Source organism: Mobula birostris, chromosome 3, assembly GCF_030028105.1.
Source record: "Mobula birostris isolate sMobBir1 chromosome 3, sMobBir1.hap1, whole genome shotgun sequence".
Taxonomy (NCBI): domain Eukaryota; kingdom Metazoa; phylum Chordata; class Chondrichthyes; order Myliobatiformes; family Myliobatidae; genus Mobula; species Mobula birostris.
This window is the reverse complement of record NC_092372.1, coordinates 222766915-222784183: the sequence shown is the minus strand read 5'-3', so window position 1 is coordinate 222784183 and position 17269 is coordinate 222766915. Positions and strand designations below refer to the sequence as shown.

Genomic DNA, 17269 nt, shown 5'->3' with positions numbered 1-17269 from the left:
CTGGGAAAAAGTCTCTGGTTGATTTCTTGGTGTGTGCTTCTTATCATCTTATAACCTTTATCAAGTCACTTCTTATCCTCTTTCACTCCAAAGAGAAAAGCCCTAGTTCACCCAACCTATCATTATAAGACATGCTCTCCAATCCACATAGCATCCTGGTAATCTCCTCTGTCTCCTTACTAAAGCTTCCATAGTCTTCCTATAATGAAGTGACCAGAATTAAACAAAATGTTCCAAGTGTGGTCTAACCACAATTTGTTTTAGAGCTGCAACATTACCTCGTGGCTCTTGGACTCAGTTCCCCGACTAATGAAGACCAATGCACCGCAAGCCTCTTTAACCACCTGGTAAACTTGCGCAGCAACTTTGAGGGATCCATTGAAGTGGTACCAAGATCCCTCTTGCTCCACACTGACATTAACCCTTCAAATTGGACCTACCAAAGTGAGTCATTTCACACTTTTCTGGATTGAACTCCACCTGCCACTTCTCAGCCCAGCTCCGCATCCTGTCTATATTCCATTGACCACATTCTACACTAACCATAACTTCACCAACCTTTATGTTATCTGCAAGCTTACTAACCCACCCCTCCAATTCCTCATCTGAATCATTTATTAAAATCACAAACAGCAGCTGCCCCAGAATAGATTCCTGCAGGACACCACTGGTCAACGACCTCCAAGCAGGGGAGCTGAAAGGATGAGGTGAACTATTTTGAAAAGCAGGAGGTATTGTCCTTGCCATAATTTATCACTGAAGCATATTATCTGAACACTGCCACGTTGCTGTTTTAGGCCTTGCAGTGACCAAACTGGCTACCATGTTTTCTACCTTACAATGATGACCATACTGTAAAAATAATGCATTAACTCTTAAGCATTTTGGAATTTTCCAGGAGGATAGTAAATTACTATAGAAATGTAAAACTTATTTTAAAGATATGAATAAACAGAAGCAAAAATCTGTCCTTCTGTCCCCTCCTTCTGCCTGTTTAGCCATTTACATAAAAACTTTTACCTTAGTGCCACTTTCTTATACTAGCCTCTATTAAAGCTAATTGATCGTTGAATTCTGACTTGAATATGCTTAGTGTCGCTGATTTCCACAACTGCTGGTGGTAGTGAGTTCCAATGATTTAGTGTGATCTTGGTAAAGGAATTTCTTAACATGGGTCTAGGAAAGCTAGCCTCTTTTTGACCCCTGGTTCTAGACAGTCTGACAGGGAAATCTAATCCCTGAGTATTCTGCTTCACTTAACTCTATAGGCCGAGTCTGCTCTTGGGACAAAATCTCCATCCCAACATCAATCTGCTAAATCTTCGTTCCTTTCTTGCTCCTACAGGTATCTCTTTCCCCTGCCCAGGAATTTCACTTGCAGTGCGATATCTTCACAGATTCACCAGTTTATTGTATCTTCTGTGAAGAAATGCAAAGCATTCTTTTAACTTCACTGGTTCTTCCTTAATCCCTATATAATTCTCTGTTTCAGTTTGTTAAGGACTTGTATTAACATTTGCTAAATTCTTCCTTTTTACGTATGTATGGAATTTTTAGTCTGCATTTATTTCTAGTTAATTCACTCGTATATTCTACTTTCCCTTAGTCAATGCAGTCATTCTCTTTTTGCCCAATTAAATGGTTCAAATAGTTCAATTTAATCTCAGAGAAGGTATACAGTATACAACATAAAATTCTTACTCTTCACAGACATCCACCAAAAAAGAAATCCCATTGAATAAATGATAGAACTATCAGAACCCTGAAACCCCCTTCCCCCACTTGTGCCAGCAGAAGTACAACCCCCCCCCCCCACCGTGCAAGAAATAGCAAAAGCCCCAAAAGAGACATTGATCTGGAGTCCATCAAAAACTATATACCCTGGTTCTCAGACAGGCTCTCTCCATCGAGGGGGGAGAGAGGTTGTTCCTGCATCAAGTGCAGAGACCAGCAGCTTGCTGTTCCGATGTTACAGTCTTTTGCATCGCTTCTCCAAGCCCCCCGTCTCAGGGACTGACAGACTCTCACTCCATCGGGCGGGGGGGGGGGGGGGCGGAAATCACTCGAGTACAGAGGCCTTCTTCCAACGGCAGCACATACTACCTGCTGTCTCAATGTTTCAGTCTCCCGTGATGCTTCATTTGGTGAGGAACTGGATTATCTGTGGGGCTGCTCCCCAAAGGCGCACACCATCCAAGTCATTCCTGGAGACAGCGAAGTGCCAGGCTGCACAGTTCAAAACCCCATTGCTTGCAAAGAACCATAGTTTGAACTGTAGATTACAGTCTCTAACAGAATCCCAACCACCTTGAAAAGAAAAGAAAGGTGTATGAGAAGAAGAATAAGCTGTTTCTTGGATGAATTTGGAAAAAGCCGTCTGGATCTGCAAAAACTGGCACCATCTTTAATCTTACTTTTATTTCTTAGATTTTGCTTTTATTTCTAGTATTTTTCCTTTGTTCTAATACTAACTTCATATTAGACATAGTAGGAGCACTTTTCCTCTCAGGCTTTTGTGCCATAAGGCCATTCAGCCCAACAAGTCTGCAATGCATTCCATCATGTCTGATTTATTTTCCCTCTCAACCCCATTCTCCTGCCTTCTCCCCGTAACTTTTGATGCTCTGACTAATCAAGACCCTCTCAGCCTCCACTTTAAGTGTACTGATAACTTGGCCTCCACAGTTGTTCTTGGCAATGAGTACCACGGATTCATTACCCTCTGGCTTAAGAAATTTTTCCTCATCTATTCTAAGTGGATGTCCCTCAATTCTGACTCTGTGCCCTCTGGTCTCAGACTCCCCCACTATAGGAAACATCCTCTCCGCATCCACTTTGTCCAGACCTTTTAATATTTGATAGGTTTCAAAGATATCCCCCTTCATTGTTGTACACTCTAGTTAATACAGGACATAAATTAATTTGAAAAAAAATGTATTACATCTTTAAATGTTAACTGTTGTTTCTCTACTGTTGCACCTCTTAATTTAGTTTCCAATCTACCATTGCCTCACCTTCATAGGTTTAAATGAATGCCGATTGCACTAAAGCTGTGGCATCCCCCATAAAAGACCATAAGACGTAGGAGCAGAATGAGGCCATTCGGCCCACTGAGACTTCGCCACCGTTCTTAATGTAGCTGATTTATTATCCTTCTCAGCCCCATTCTCCTGAGAGGAGATGCGAGGGGAAAGTTTTTTTAAACAGAGTGATGTGTGCCTGGAATGTACAGTCTTGGGTAGTGGTAGAGGGAGAAACGTTTAACAGATGTTTAGATAGGCACAAGAATGTGAGGGATATGGACATTGTGTAGACAGAAGAGATTAGTTGGCCATTTGATTTGGATTTGTACAACATTGTGGGCCGAAGGGCCTGTTCCTGTGCTGTACTGTTCTATGTTCCTGTCTTCTCCTTCACCTTCACTTTCTGTAGTTAAATGAATAATATTTAATGAGGGAGAACTTCAGGAGCCGTTACCCAAAATAACTTGAATGATTAACATTAATGAAAAAATCAGTTCAGATATTTCCCCACTATTACAGACTCCAGCTCTGTGGGTGAACTGGAAGGCCTGATTTTGAAGCACATAGCTACCATGACACTGTGCTGTGGAAGTCCTGCAGGAGTGGCCACTATCTGGCAAATATCAAATGGCATCTTGCTCTTGAGCGAGTATGGAGCGCCCTCACCTGGCTCTGCAGTTGCCTTTGTGCTGTCATCAGGATTACCAGTCAGATACTGGGCATTTGCATTTTAGCTGCACAGTGTCCTGATACCTGACCTCAAGCAGCAACCTTCATTGACGCAGTCTTCAACATGGCCTTTTCTCCTTGAAGAGACGGAGGATGAGAGGCGACCTGATAGAGGTGTATAAGATGATGAGAGGCATTAATTGTGTGGATAGCCAGAGGCTTTTTCCCAGGGCTGAAATGGCAAGCACAAGAGGGCACAGGTTTAAGGTGCTTGGAGGTAGGTGTAGAGGAGATGTCCTTAACTGTACTCGTCTCTGCCACATCCTTTGAGCGTCTGATAGCTCTAGGCCTGTGCTCACTGGAGCTTAGAACAATGAGAGGATCTCACGGGAACCTATGGAATTTTGAAAGAGGAAAGGTTGTTTCCTGTAGAGAGGGGAGTCCAGGACCATAGAGTACAGCGTCAGAATAGAAGGATGTCCCTTTGGAACAGAAATGAGAAGGAATTTCTTTAGCTAGAGAGTGGTGAATCTTTTGGATTCATTGTCACAGGCAGCCGTGGAGGCCAGGTTGTTGGGTACATTTAAAGCAGAGGCTGATAGGTTCTTGATTAATCAGGGCATCAAGGGTTATGAGGAGAAGGCAGGAGAATGAGGTTGAGAGGGATAATAAATCAGCCATGATGGAATGGCAGAGCAGATGCAATGGCCTAATGGCCTAATCCTGTTCTTTTGTTTTATGGTCTTCATACTTTGAAAACTCTATAGTCTATATAGAAAGATTATTTTGCTTTCACTCCTTGGTCTCCAGCCCTAGTCCACTGCTATAATTCTGCCCTGTTAGATGCATGTTTTTACTGTGATCTTATTGAGCTCATATTTTATAAAGACCAGTTGTAAGAGATACTATTTATTAGTCAGACTGAGGTTTAAATCAGTGAAAATTCAGCATGGTGGGACACTTGTGCAAGCCGTTATGGGTGTTTTTCTTAGTTCCTTGCCCACATTCACCCCTCAGATCAATCCCACATGAAAAAAGCCAGATCATTGCTCAGTTTTTCTGTTTGTGAAATTGGCTTTGTACATAAGTCTTCAAATGATCTGCTTGTCAGGAGACAGGTGGGTGAAGATTTTACAGTCAAGGTCAAGCACTGTGTGGCTGAATTCACACACTCCAGCAGTTCACCCATCTGCAGTATTTCCTTGCCACTGTGAACCCATTGCTCAAACATAAATAAGGCAAGTTGGGAATGGGATCGCTCCCTACGCACATCTTTCCCTCCCCCACCACCTCTGCATTCCGCAGGGTTCGCTCCCTACGCAACTCCCTTGTCCATTCGTCCCCCCCATCCCTCCCCACTGATCTCCCTCCTGGCACTTATCCATATAGACGGAACAAGTGCTACACATGCCCTTACACTTCCTCCCTTACCACTATTCAGGGCCCCAAACAGTCCTTCCAGGTGAGGCAACACTTCACCTGTGAGTCGGCTGGGGTGATATACTGCGTCCGGTGCTCCCGATGTGGCCTTTTATATATTGGTGAGACCCGACGCAGACTGGGAGACCGCTTTGCTGAACACCTACGCTCTGTCCGCCAGAGAAAGCAGGATCTCCCAGTGGCCACACATTTTAATTCCACATCCCATTCCCATTCTGACATGTCTACCCACGGCCTCCTCTACTGTAAAGATGAAACCACACTCAGGCTGGAGGAACAACACCTTATATTCCGTCTGGGTAGCCTCCAACCTGATGGCATGAACATCGACTTCTCTAACTTCCGCTAATGCCCCACCTCCCCCTCGTACCCCATCTGTTACTTATTTTTATACACACATTCTTTCTCTCACTCTCCTTTTTCTCCCTCTGTCCCTCTGAATATACCCCTTGCCCATCCTCTGGGTTCCCCCCCCCACTCCTTGCCTTTCTTCCCGGACCTCCTGTCCCATGATCCTCTCGTATCCCTTTTGCCAATCACCTGTCCAGCTCTTGGCTCTATCCCTCCCCCTCCTGTCTTCTCCTATCATTTTGGATCTCCCCCTCCCCCTCCAACTTTCAAATCCCTTACTCACTCTTCCTTCAGTTAGTCCTGACGAAAGGTCTCGGCCCAAAATGTCGACTGTACCTCTTCCTACAGATGCTGCCTGGCCTGCTGCGTTCACCAGCAACTTTGATGTGTGTTGCTTGAATTTCCAGCATCTGCAGAATTCCTGTTGTTTAAGTTGGGAATTAACCTCTGTCTACACTTCTCACCACCTCTGTAAAGAAGCCAACATAATTGAAGACCTTACCCTCTTCTACCTGCTCCCGTTGGTCAAAAGATACAAAAGCCTGAAAGTACGTACCACTAGGCTCAAGGACAGCTTCTATCCCACTGTTATCAGACTTTTGAGTGGTCTCCAGTTGGATAAGATGAACTTTTCACCTCACAATCTACCTCATCATGGCCTTGCACCTTACTGTCTGCCTGCACTACACTTCCTCTGTTAACTGCAACACTTTATTCTGCATTCTGTACAACACACGCAAAATGCTGGAGGAGCTCAGGTTAGGCAGCATCAATGGAAATTAATAAACAGTCAATGTTTCTGGCTGAGGCCCTTCATCAGGACTGGTAAAGAAGGGAGAAGATGCCAGAATGCCTTTCTCCTTGCTTTTCAATCTTGAAGAAGGATCTCAGCCCAAAACATCGACTGTTTACTAATTTCCTTAGATGCTGCCTGACCTACTGGGTTCTTCCAGCATTTTGCATGTGTTGCTCTGGATTTCCAGCATCTACAGAATCTCTTGTGTTTCTGCATTCTGTTAGCCTTTTCCCTTAAACTACCTCAATACACTGTTGTAATGAAGTAATCTGTATGGATGGCATACAAAACAAGTTTTTCTCACTGTGTCTCGGTACATGGGCAGTAATAAACCAATTTACCAATTTAACCTCAAACAGCAAAGCTAAGAATTTGTGGAGCTCTGGTTTAACATTATCTGTATGTCACACTGGTGAAGCCCTCCATTGGTCGGAGTCTCGCATGGACGTTGCGTCCCAGCTGTCTACGTTATAACGTAATCCAGGACGGTATGATACGGAGAGCAAGCTGTAGTCCACGCAGCAGGCTCCCCTTCCACACCAGCTGATGAAGCCAAAGAAATGGCAGATGGGCATCAGCAGGGCCACAGGAGCTGCCAGTCAGTGTTGGATCAATGTAGGATTGCCTTAGGGACTAAAGCTCCAGATTTTTCCTCAGGGTTTACTTTCGAAGCCTTCTTGTGAGCAAGGTAGCAGAGATTTATGATCAGAGTTTTTCTTCTCCTAGGTGAGCTGCCAACCACAGCTGACAAACCTCATCTGCCCAAAGCAACTGGTTTTAGGCACCAGTAACCCACCTTTGCCCTTCTCCTGTCAGTAGAACACTTCTGCTGGGCTTGGTAGCTAAGCCACACATGAAGTCCAGGAGCTGTACTTGGCTGTCGGAGGCTATTTTATAGGCACACCATTGGGAACATCTAATAGGTAGTAGGAGCTTGTCTGCATTGTCACCCCACCCTCCCCCTTCCTAGCAATGACAACCTCCCACTGGTACAATAATCAATTTAGAAAACATGTTTTAAGATTTCCTGGTTTAATATCATTGGAGTGAAAGCAATAAAGGAAAAATGCAATGTGAACACATAACTTCTTAGGTTTAATCATATTGTCTGGGAGACAAATGCAAATAATGGTCCATTGGAGATAGCCTGTTCAAATAATGAACATTTGTAGTCAAACTGCCTTAGCAGAATTAGACTTTGCATTTTAAACTGATTTATAATAACAACTTTTTTGTTTATTTTCAGCCTATTAACAATGCTGATTTCATTGTTCCTGTTGAGATAGATGGGACAGTTCACCAGGTAAGGAATCATACAGTAGATATTGGAGCCTTAATTATCAGAGTGTTAAATGGTGCTTCAAGCTGGCATGGGTGGGGCTGAGAATCTGATCTTTCTGTGCAGACTGGTTAGCATGACACTATTGCACAGAGCGTCCAAATTCAGAGCTCAATTCCGGTGTCCTCTATAAGGAGTTTGAACTCCGGGTGTTCTGGTTTCCTCCCACTGAGCAAAGACGTACTGGATAGTAGGTTAATAGGCCATTGTAAATTCTCCTCTGATTAGGCTAGGATTAAATAGGTGGGTTTCAGCACAGTGCGGTTCGTTGGCTGAAAGGATGTGTTCCATTCTGTATCTCTAAATAAATAAATTGATTATAGAGGACTAAAAGCTAAAGATGGAAAAGGTGAAATCACAAACAAAATGAGCAGTGGGGGAGAATAAATAAGTGTGGTCCTGTTTTTCTGCAGTTCGTTCTGATTAGAATAGGAACATATTTCCCAAAAATGGTAGAATTGCAAGGGAAATTTTAAACCATACGAAGTTCTGTGAGGCACAGGTATTTGTCGTCAGCTGGCCTGGGGAGTAACAGGAGAACTGCTGATTCTCTCCTTTACCATCACCACCAGATATCTCACCATGGATTCATCCGGTGTGGAAATGGGCCATTCGGCCCAGCACTGCCGTGCTGACCATCCATACTAATCCTATCTTGAGCAGCACAGCAGCATAGTGGTTAGCACATTCACTATTACAGCACCAGAGGTCAACAATGAGGATTCAATTCCTGCTGCTGTCTGTAAGGAGTTTGTATGTTCTCTCTATGATGTCTGAGGTTTCTTCTGGGTGCTTTGGTTTCCTCCCATGTTCCAAAGACATACAGGTTAGTTGTGGGTGTGCTATTTTGGCACTGGAGGCATGGTGACAATTGTGGGCTTCCCACAGCACATCCTCGGACTGTGGTCACTGATGTAACACGAAGGGTTTCACTATACATATGATAAATAAAGCCAATCTTTAGACCTCTAATCTTTCCGACACTTGGACCATTGCCTTTTATGCCTGGACAATTCATGCGCCTGTCTAAACATTTCTTCAATGCTATCAGCGCCTCTCAATCCACCACTTTCTGGAAGTTTGTTTGAGATACTCACGATTCTGGTTGAGAAAGGATCCCCTCATATCACCTCCTGATAAATCTCCTCTGCACCCTCATACTGTCACAGCTTTCCTTTAGTTTCCTGACTAGAATTACACCTCTGCTTCATCGCAGCTTGTTAGTTAGATATAAAGAGTAGTTTGTCAGTTCCAGACATTAGAACTAGAGGTCTGGTGGATTGGTTGTGCAAGAGACCACAAAGTACAGGTGCTCAGGTACTTGAGGATTGTACGGCTAGATTGCAGAGATAGGAATGTGTGAAGGGAGAGTCCAATAAGAGTTTTAAAATCTAGGCACTCTGAGATTGGTAACTGAGTGTATGATTGCAGGGCTGATGCAGAAACTACTCAGACAACCTTCGGCCCACAATGTTGTTCCAGCCTTTTTTATTTAGCAATACAGCGTGGAGTAGGCCTTTTTGGCCCTTCACTTCACTCCAGCAAACCCACAATCCTGATTAACTCTAACCTAATTGTGGGACAATTTGCAATGACCAATTAACCTACCCAGTACGTCTTTAGACTTTGGGAGGAAACTGAAGTACATGGGGAAAAGCCATGCATCCCATGGGAAGGACAAACAGAGATTCCTTACAGAACGGCACCAGGATTGTAACCTACTCTAATCTCAATCTAACACTTGCCTCCTACAGAGCTCTACAATTTTCTATGAGTTTCTTAAAATGCCCCCAATGCCTCTACTACCACCCCTGGCAGGGTGTTCCACACAACCATCACTCTCTATGCTTAAAAAAGATCTACCTCTGACATTCCTCCCGAAAAGTTCCTTCAATCACCTTAGAAGTATGCCTCCTTGTTTTAGCTTTATTTGTTCTGGAAGAAAAGTCTCTGTAGCACTCAATCTGTGCCTCTTAGCATCTTGTACACCTCTATCAAATCGTCTGTCATCCTCCTTCCCTCATTTTTGGATAAGCTGAGTTTTATAAAAGCTGGGAGGTTGGCAGGAGTGCATTGGTACAGTCAAGTATAAAGGTAACATGGAAAAGATGATTTCACCAGCAGATGAACTGCGATAGACAAAATGAAATAGTGATGTCTTGGAAACTGGTGGACTTTGATAGAGGAGTTATCACTTTAGATACTGTGCACTGCTATAATATAACCAACAATTATTAAATTCCCATTTGAATGGCACTCTAATGTAAACTCTGTTACCATGGGAACACACAAGACTGAGCAAAGAAACATAATTATATTTCCACCATAATATGAAATTAAAATGAGTAAAAAGATAAGGTGAGTCATCCAAGTGATGGCTCTCGTTGGTTAGTTTCTCAGTATGTGTAAATCGGCAAGTTTAAGTGTATTTCATTGGCATTTATATTAATGCAAGTACATCTCTGTTGATAAGATAAAGGGATTAGCTTTAACTCGCATCCTAGAACAGGAGAGGACGAATGCCAGCTGTCAAGTGGTGTCTTCCATTGGAGAGCGTATGATTAGACTGAGACCTGGTTCAAGTAATCCAGGATAGGCTGTGTGCCTTCTAGTTGGCCTATTCTTGATTACTTGTACTTGGAAGCAGTCGTAGTGCCTGCTGGAGACAAGCCTGCTTCTGAAAATGCAAAAGGACCATCGACTGCATAAAATGTGACTTAATGCTGTAATGGATTTTTAGAAGCTCTGAAAGTGATTATTCACTTCCCCCTTTATTGCACTGTAGCTATCAGACTGGGGTGTGGGGAGAGAGCCTTCCTTGACAGTGTTTGCTTGTTTAGAGATACAGTGCAGAGCAGGCCCTTCTGGACCAGCAAGCCTCACCACCCCGAAACCCACTCATTTAACCCCAGCCTAATCACAGGACAATTTACAATGACCAAGTAACCTGCTAACCTGTACATTAGCATGTGAAAGTCAGCCTGTGAGACAGCGGGAGAGTTTAAAAAGCAAGCAAATTAAGGAGCAGGCGACGGAGTAGTGGGAGACAGAGTAGAAAGGCTTTGGCTCAAGAGGCTTTGGCGAGCAGAGGCTGAGGACAAACCTGCTCCCAGTGAGGTAAGGCCGGGTAAGTTCCTTTAATAACTCTAATTAACTTAGGAGTAGGTGATGGAGGCAGCAATTAGGGCAGTCGAGTGCTCCTTTTGCAGTATGTAAGAGGTCAGGGTGAGCACAATTGTCCCTGATGACTACACCTGTAAAAGGTGCATCCAGCTGCAGCTCCTGACAAACCGAGTTAGGGAGCTGGAGCTGGATGAACTTTGGATCATTCGGGAGGCAGAGGCAGAAATAAACAGAAGTTACAGGGAGATAGTCACCCCTAAAAGTCAGGAGGCAGGTAGCTGGGTGACTGTCAGGAGAGGGAAGGGGAATAGACAGAATGAGCAGAGCACCCCTGTGGCCGTTCCCATCAACAATAAGTATACTGTTTTGGATACTGTTGGTGGGGACGACCTACCAGGGACAAGTTGCAGTGGTTGCGTCTCTGGCACCGAGACTGGACCCTCAGCTCAGAAGAGAAGGAAGGAAAAGAGGAGAGCAGTAGTGAAAGGGGATTCGATAGTTAGGAGGACAGATAGGAGGTTTTGTGGGAGAGATGGAGAATCTGGGATGGTCTGTTGCCTCCCTGGTGCCAGGGTCTGCGATATCTCAGATCGAGTTCTCCGTATTCTCAAGACAGAGGGTGAGCAGCCAGATGTCGTGCTCCATGTAGGGACTAATGACATGGATAGGAAGAAGGAGGAGGTCCTGCAAAGAGAGTTTAGGAAGTTAGGTGCAAAATTGAAGGACAGGACCTCCAGGGTTGCAATCTCAGGATTGCTACCCGTACCACGTGCTAGTGAAGCTAGAAATAGGAAGATAATGCAGCTAAATACGTGGCTAAGCTTCATGTTTCTAGACAATTGGGCCTTGTTCCAGGGAAGGTGGGACCTGTTCCAACGGAATGAGTTGCATCTGAACTGGAGGGGGACTAACACCCTTGCGGGAAGATTTGCCAGTGCTGCTCCGGGGTGGGGGGGAGGGGGAGATAAACTAGATTTGCAAGGGGAGAAGAACCAGAGTGTTAGAGCAGATAGTGAGGTGGAGGAGGATGAAGGTCATGCGAGAACTGCAAGTATAGCGCATGGAGTAAACCCAGATCTCACATATAAAGAGGCTTTGAGGAAAGAGAAGCAGAATAAAGGGTGTAAAGGTAGGAAGATAGAAGGGCTAAAGTGCGTGTACTTCAATGCAAGAAGCATCAAGAACAAAGGTTACGAACTGAGAGCTTGGATACTTACATGGAATTATGATGTAGTGGCCATTACAGAGACTTGGCTAGCACCAGGGCAGGAATGGATTCTCAATATTCCTGGATTTCAGTGCTTTAAAAGGGATTGGGGGAGAGGAGGAGGGGTAGCATTACTGGTCAGGGATACTATTACAGCTACAGAAAGGGTGTGTAATGTAGCAGGATCCTCTTTTGAGTCAGTATGGGTAAAAGTCAGGAACAGGAAGGGAACAGTTACTCTATTGGGAGTATTCTATAGGCCCCCTGGTAGCAGCAGAGATACTGAGGAGCAGATTGGGAGGCAGATTTTGAAAAGGTGCAAAAATAACAGGGTTGTTATCATGAGTGACTTTAACTTCCCTAATATTGATTGGCACCTGATTAGTTCCAATGGTTTAGACAGGGCAGAGTTTGTTAAGTGTGTCCAGGACGAATTCCTGTCACAATATGTTGACAGGCCGACTGGGGGAATATAGCGTAGCAAGAAAGAAGCTTAAGAAGGGGCTGAGGAGAGCAAGAAAGGGGCATGAGAAGGCCTTGGCGAGTAGGGTAAAGGAAAACCCCAAGGCATTCTTCAATTATGTGAAGAACAAAATGATGACAGGAGTGAAGGTAGGACCAATTAGAGATAAAGGTGGGAAGATGTACCTGGAGGCTGTGGAAGTGAGCGAAGTCCTCAATGAATACTTCTTTTCGGTATTCACCAATGAGAGGGAACTTAATGACGGTGAGGACAATATGAGTGAGGTTGATGTTCTGGAGCATGTTGATATTAAGGGAGAGGAGGTGTTGGAATTGTTAAAATACATTAGAACGGATAAGTCCCCGGGGCCTGACGGAATATTCCCCAGGCTGCTCCACGAGGCGAGGGAAGAGATTGCTGAGCCTCTGGCTAGGATCTTTATGTCCTCGCTGTCCACGGGAATGGTACCGGAGGATTGGAGGGAGGCGAATGTTGTCCCCTTGTTCAAAAAAGGTAGTAGGGATAGTCCAGGTAATTATAGACCAGTGAGCCTTACGTCTGTGGTGGGAAAGCTGTTGGAAAAGATTCTTAGAGATAGCATCTCTGGGCATTTAGAGAATCATGGTCTGATCAGGGACAGTCAGCATGGCTTTGTGAAGGGCAGATCGTGTCTGACAAGCCTGACAGAGTTCTTTGAAGAGGTGACCAGGCATATAGATGAGGATAGTGCAGTGGATGTGATCTACATGGATTTTAGTAAGGCATTTGACAAGGTTCCATATGGTTGGCTTATTCAGAAAGTCAGAAGGCATGGGATTCAGGGAAGTTTGGCCAGGTGGATTCAGAATTGGCTTGCCTGCAGAAGGCAGAGGGTCGTGGTGGAGGGAGTACATTCAGATTGGAGGATTGTGACTAGTGGTGTCCCACAAGGATCTGTTCTGGGACCTCTACTTTTCGTGATTTTTATTAACGACCTGGTTGTGGGGGTTGAAGGGTGGGTTGGCAAGTTTGCAGACAGGTTGGTGGTGTTGTGGATAGTGTAGAGGATTGTCGAAGAGTGCAGAAAGACATTGATAGGATGCAGAAGTGGGCTGAGAGATGGAGTTCAACCAAGAGAAGTGTGAGGTGGTACACTTTGGAATGACAAACTCCAAGGCAGAGTACAAAATAAATGGCAGGATACTTGGTAGTGTGGAGGAGCAGAGGGATCTTGGGGTACATGTCCATAGATCCCTGAAAGTTGCCTCACAGGTAGATAAGGTAGTTAAGAAAGCTTATGGGGTGTTAGCTTTTATAAGTCGAGGGATAGAGATTAAGAGTCACGGGGTAATGATGCAGCTCTGTAAAACTCTGGTTAGACCACACTTGGAGTACTGTGTCCAGTTCTGGTCGCCTCACTATAAGAAGGATGTGGAAGCATTGGAAAGGGTACAGAGGAGACTTACCAGGATGCTGCCTGGTTTAGAGAGTATGCATTATGATCAAAAATTATGGGAGCTAGGGCTTTACTCTTTGGACAGGAGGAGGATGTGAGAGACATAATAGAGGTATACAAGATATTAAGAGGAATAGATAGAGTGGATAGTCAGCGCTTCTTCCCCAGGGCACCACTGCTCAATACAAGGGGACATGGCTTTAAGGTAAGGGGTGGGAAGTTCAAGGGGAATATTAGAGGAAGGTTTTTTACCTAGAGAGTGGTTGGTGTGTGGAATGCACTGCCTGAGTCAGTGGTGGAGGCAGATACACTAGTGAAATTTAAGAGACTGCTAGACAGGTATATGGAGGAATTTAAGGTGGGGGAGTTAAATTGGAGGTAGGGTTTAAGGGTCGGCACAACATTGTGGGCCAAAGAGCCTGTACTGTGCTGTATTGTTCTATGTTCTATCTTTGGATAGTGGGAGCACCCAGAGGAAACCCATGTGGTTCAGGGGTGAATGTACAAACTCCTTATAGACGGTACCGGAATTGAACTCAAATCAAATCACGTTTAATTATCATTCAAATCACACATAGATACAGCTGAATGAGACAGTGTTCCTCTGGGGCCAAGGTGCAAAACATTCAAATGAGCGAGTAACACAATTCATAAAACATAACTCCGAACTGAAATGGCCCTACACTACCATGGGCCCCTAATTAGTATCTCATTGCCTTGTGGGGCTGTAACTAAGCACAGTGGGACATCCTAACTCATTGGAGGTGTCAACCTCACCAAAGCTTAAAACAGATCCTTTGTATAGTAGTAGATTATAGAGTCATAGAAACATAGAAAACCTACAGCACAATACAGGCCCTTCGGCCCACAAAGCTGTGCCGGACATGTCCTTACCTTAGAACTACCCAGGCTTACCCATAGCCCTCTGTTTTTCTAAGCTCCGTGTACCTATCCAGGAGTCTCTTAAAAGACCCGATTGTTTCCACCTCCACCACCACTGCCGGCAGCCTATTCCACGCACTCACCATTCACTGCGTAAAAAAGAAACTTACCCCGGCACCTCCTCTGTACCTACTTCCAAGAACCTTAAAGCTATGCCCTCTCGTGCTAGCCATTTCAGTCCTGGGAAAAAGCCTCTGACTATCCACACGATCAATGCCTCTCATTATCTTGTACACCTCTATCAGGTCACCACCTCTCATCCTCCATCACTCCAAGGAGAAAAGGCCGAGTTCACTCAACCTATTCTCATAATCCATGCTCCCTAATTCAGGCAACATCCTTGTAAATCTCCTCTGCGCCCTTTCTTTGGTTTCCACGTCCTTCCTGTAGTGAGGCGACCAGAACTGAGCACAGTACTCCAAGTGGGGTCTGACCAGGGTCCTATATAGCTGCAACATTACCCCTCGGCTCTTAAACTCATTCCCTTATTGGCCCTCATTGATGAAGGCCAATGCACCTTATGCCTTCTTAACCACAGAGTCAACCTGCGTAGCAGCTTTGAGTGTCCTATGGACTCGGACCCCAAGATGCCTCCAATCCTCCACACTGCCAAGAGTCTTACCGTTAATACTATATTCTGCCATCATATTTGACCTACCAAAATGATCCACCTCACACCTACCTGGGTTGAACTCTATCTGCCACTTCTCAGCCCAGTTTTGCGTCCTATCAATGTCCCGCTGTAATCTCTGACAGCCCTCCACACTATCCACAACACCCCCAACCATTGTGTCATCAGCAAATTTACTAACCCATACCTCCACTTCCTCATCCAGGTCAGTTATAAAAATCACAGCGTAGAGGTCCCAGAACAGATCCCTGAGGCACACCACTGGTCACAGACCTCCATGAAGAATATGACCCATCTACAACCACTCTTTGCCTTCTGTGGGCAAACCAGTTCTGTATCCACAAGGCAATGTCCCCTTGGATCCCATGCCTCCTTACTTTCTCAATAAGCCTTGCATGGTGTGCCTTGCTAAAATCCATATACACTACATCTACAGCTCTACCTTCATCAATGTGTCTAGTCACATCCTCAAAAAATTCAATCAGGCTCGTAAGGCATGACCTGCTTTTGACAAAGCTATGCTGACTATTCCTAATCATATTATGCCTCTCTAAGTATTCATAAATCCTGCCTCTCAGGATCTTCTCCATCAACTTACCAACCACTGAAGTAAGACTCATTGGTCTATAATTTCCTGGGCTATCCCTACTCCTCTTTCTTGAATAAGGGAACAACATCCACAACCCTCCACTCCTCTGGAACCCCTCTCGTACTCATTGATGATGCAACGATCATCACCAGAGGCTCAGCAATCTCCTCCCTCGCCTCCCACAGTAGCCGGGGTACATCCAGTCTAGTCCCAGTGACTTATCCATCTTGATACTTTTCAAAAGCAGCAGTACATCCTCTTCCTTAATATCTACATGCTCAAGCTTTTCAGTCCACTGCAAGTCATCCCTATAATCGCCAAGATCCTTTTCTGTAGTGAATACTGAAGCAAAGTATTCATTAAGTACTTCTGCTATTTCCTCCGGTTCGATACACACTTTTCCAATGTCACACTTGATTGGTCCTATTCCCTCATGTTATGGAACACTACAACCCAGCTAGTCCATGCCCAAGCATTAATCTAAACTAATCTAATTCTTTTGATCTTAATTAGAAGATCAACTTTCCTCAGTTGTCTTTGAGATTTGTCAAAGTCAAGTTTGTTGTTATCTGTACAAGTAGGTGTAGGCACAAGCAGAATGAAATCTTATAGCATCACAGACATGATGTCAAGTAGCATTGACAAGGAAAGCAAATAAAACATAAATTATACTCAGAACAGTTTATTAGGGATGGCACAGTAGTTCAGCGGTTAGTGTAATGCTATTACAGTACCAGTGACCCAAGTTCAGTTTTGCTACTGTAAAGAATTTGTGCGTTCTCCCCGCGAATGTGTGGATTTCCTCTGGGTGCTTTGGTTTCCTCTCACATTGCAAAGACGTACCTGTTAGTAAGTTAATTGTTCACATGGGTGTAATTGGGCAGCGTGAGCTTGTGAGACCAGAAGATCCTATATATATGCTGTATCTAAATAAAAGTAAGGAATCCTCAGCGCAATGTGATCATAGTGTTGCTGAGCTACAGTGACCAGGATTGTAGAACCATGTGGTTGAAGGGAATTAGCTGTTCCTGAACCTTTCTTGGTGTTAGGACTTCAGGCTTCTGTTACCCCCTGCCCAATAGCTGCGAGAAGATGGCACATGCTGGATGCTGGGATTTTTGTCAGGTTTTTGTGTTGTAGTCCGATAACAGATCACCACGCAATCTTGCATTTTTATGCCAAACATAATTTTTTTTTTTATTTTTTATGTCTTATGCAAGGAAGGAAGGATACCCCTCATAATATTGTATTGTTCATTCCC

At 44.5% G+C, this 17269-nt stretch overlaps 1 protein-coding gene across 4 annotated transcripts in view; it reads left to right on the top strand.

Moving 5' to 3' along the window:
- The window catches only part of ctdspla (CTD (carboxy-terminal domain, RNA polymerase II, polypeptide A) small phosphatase-like a), a 277323-nt gene that overhangs the window by 224771 nt on the left and 35283 nt on the right, over positions 1–17269 (top strand). For all 4 annotated transcript variants that reach the window (XM_072254209.1, XM_072254206.1, XM_072254207.1 and 1 more), the window contains one exon: positions 7526–7582. In XM_072254209.1, coding sequence (XP_072110310.1) covers positions 7526–7582 — 57 coding nt within the window. The remainder of the gene's footprint in view (positions 1–7525; positions 7583–17269) is intronic.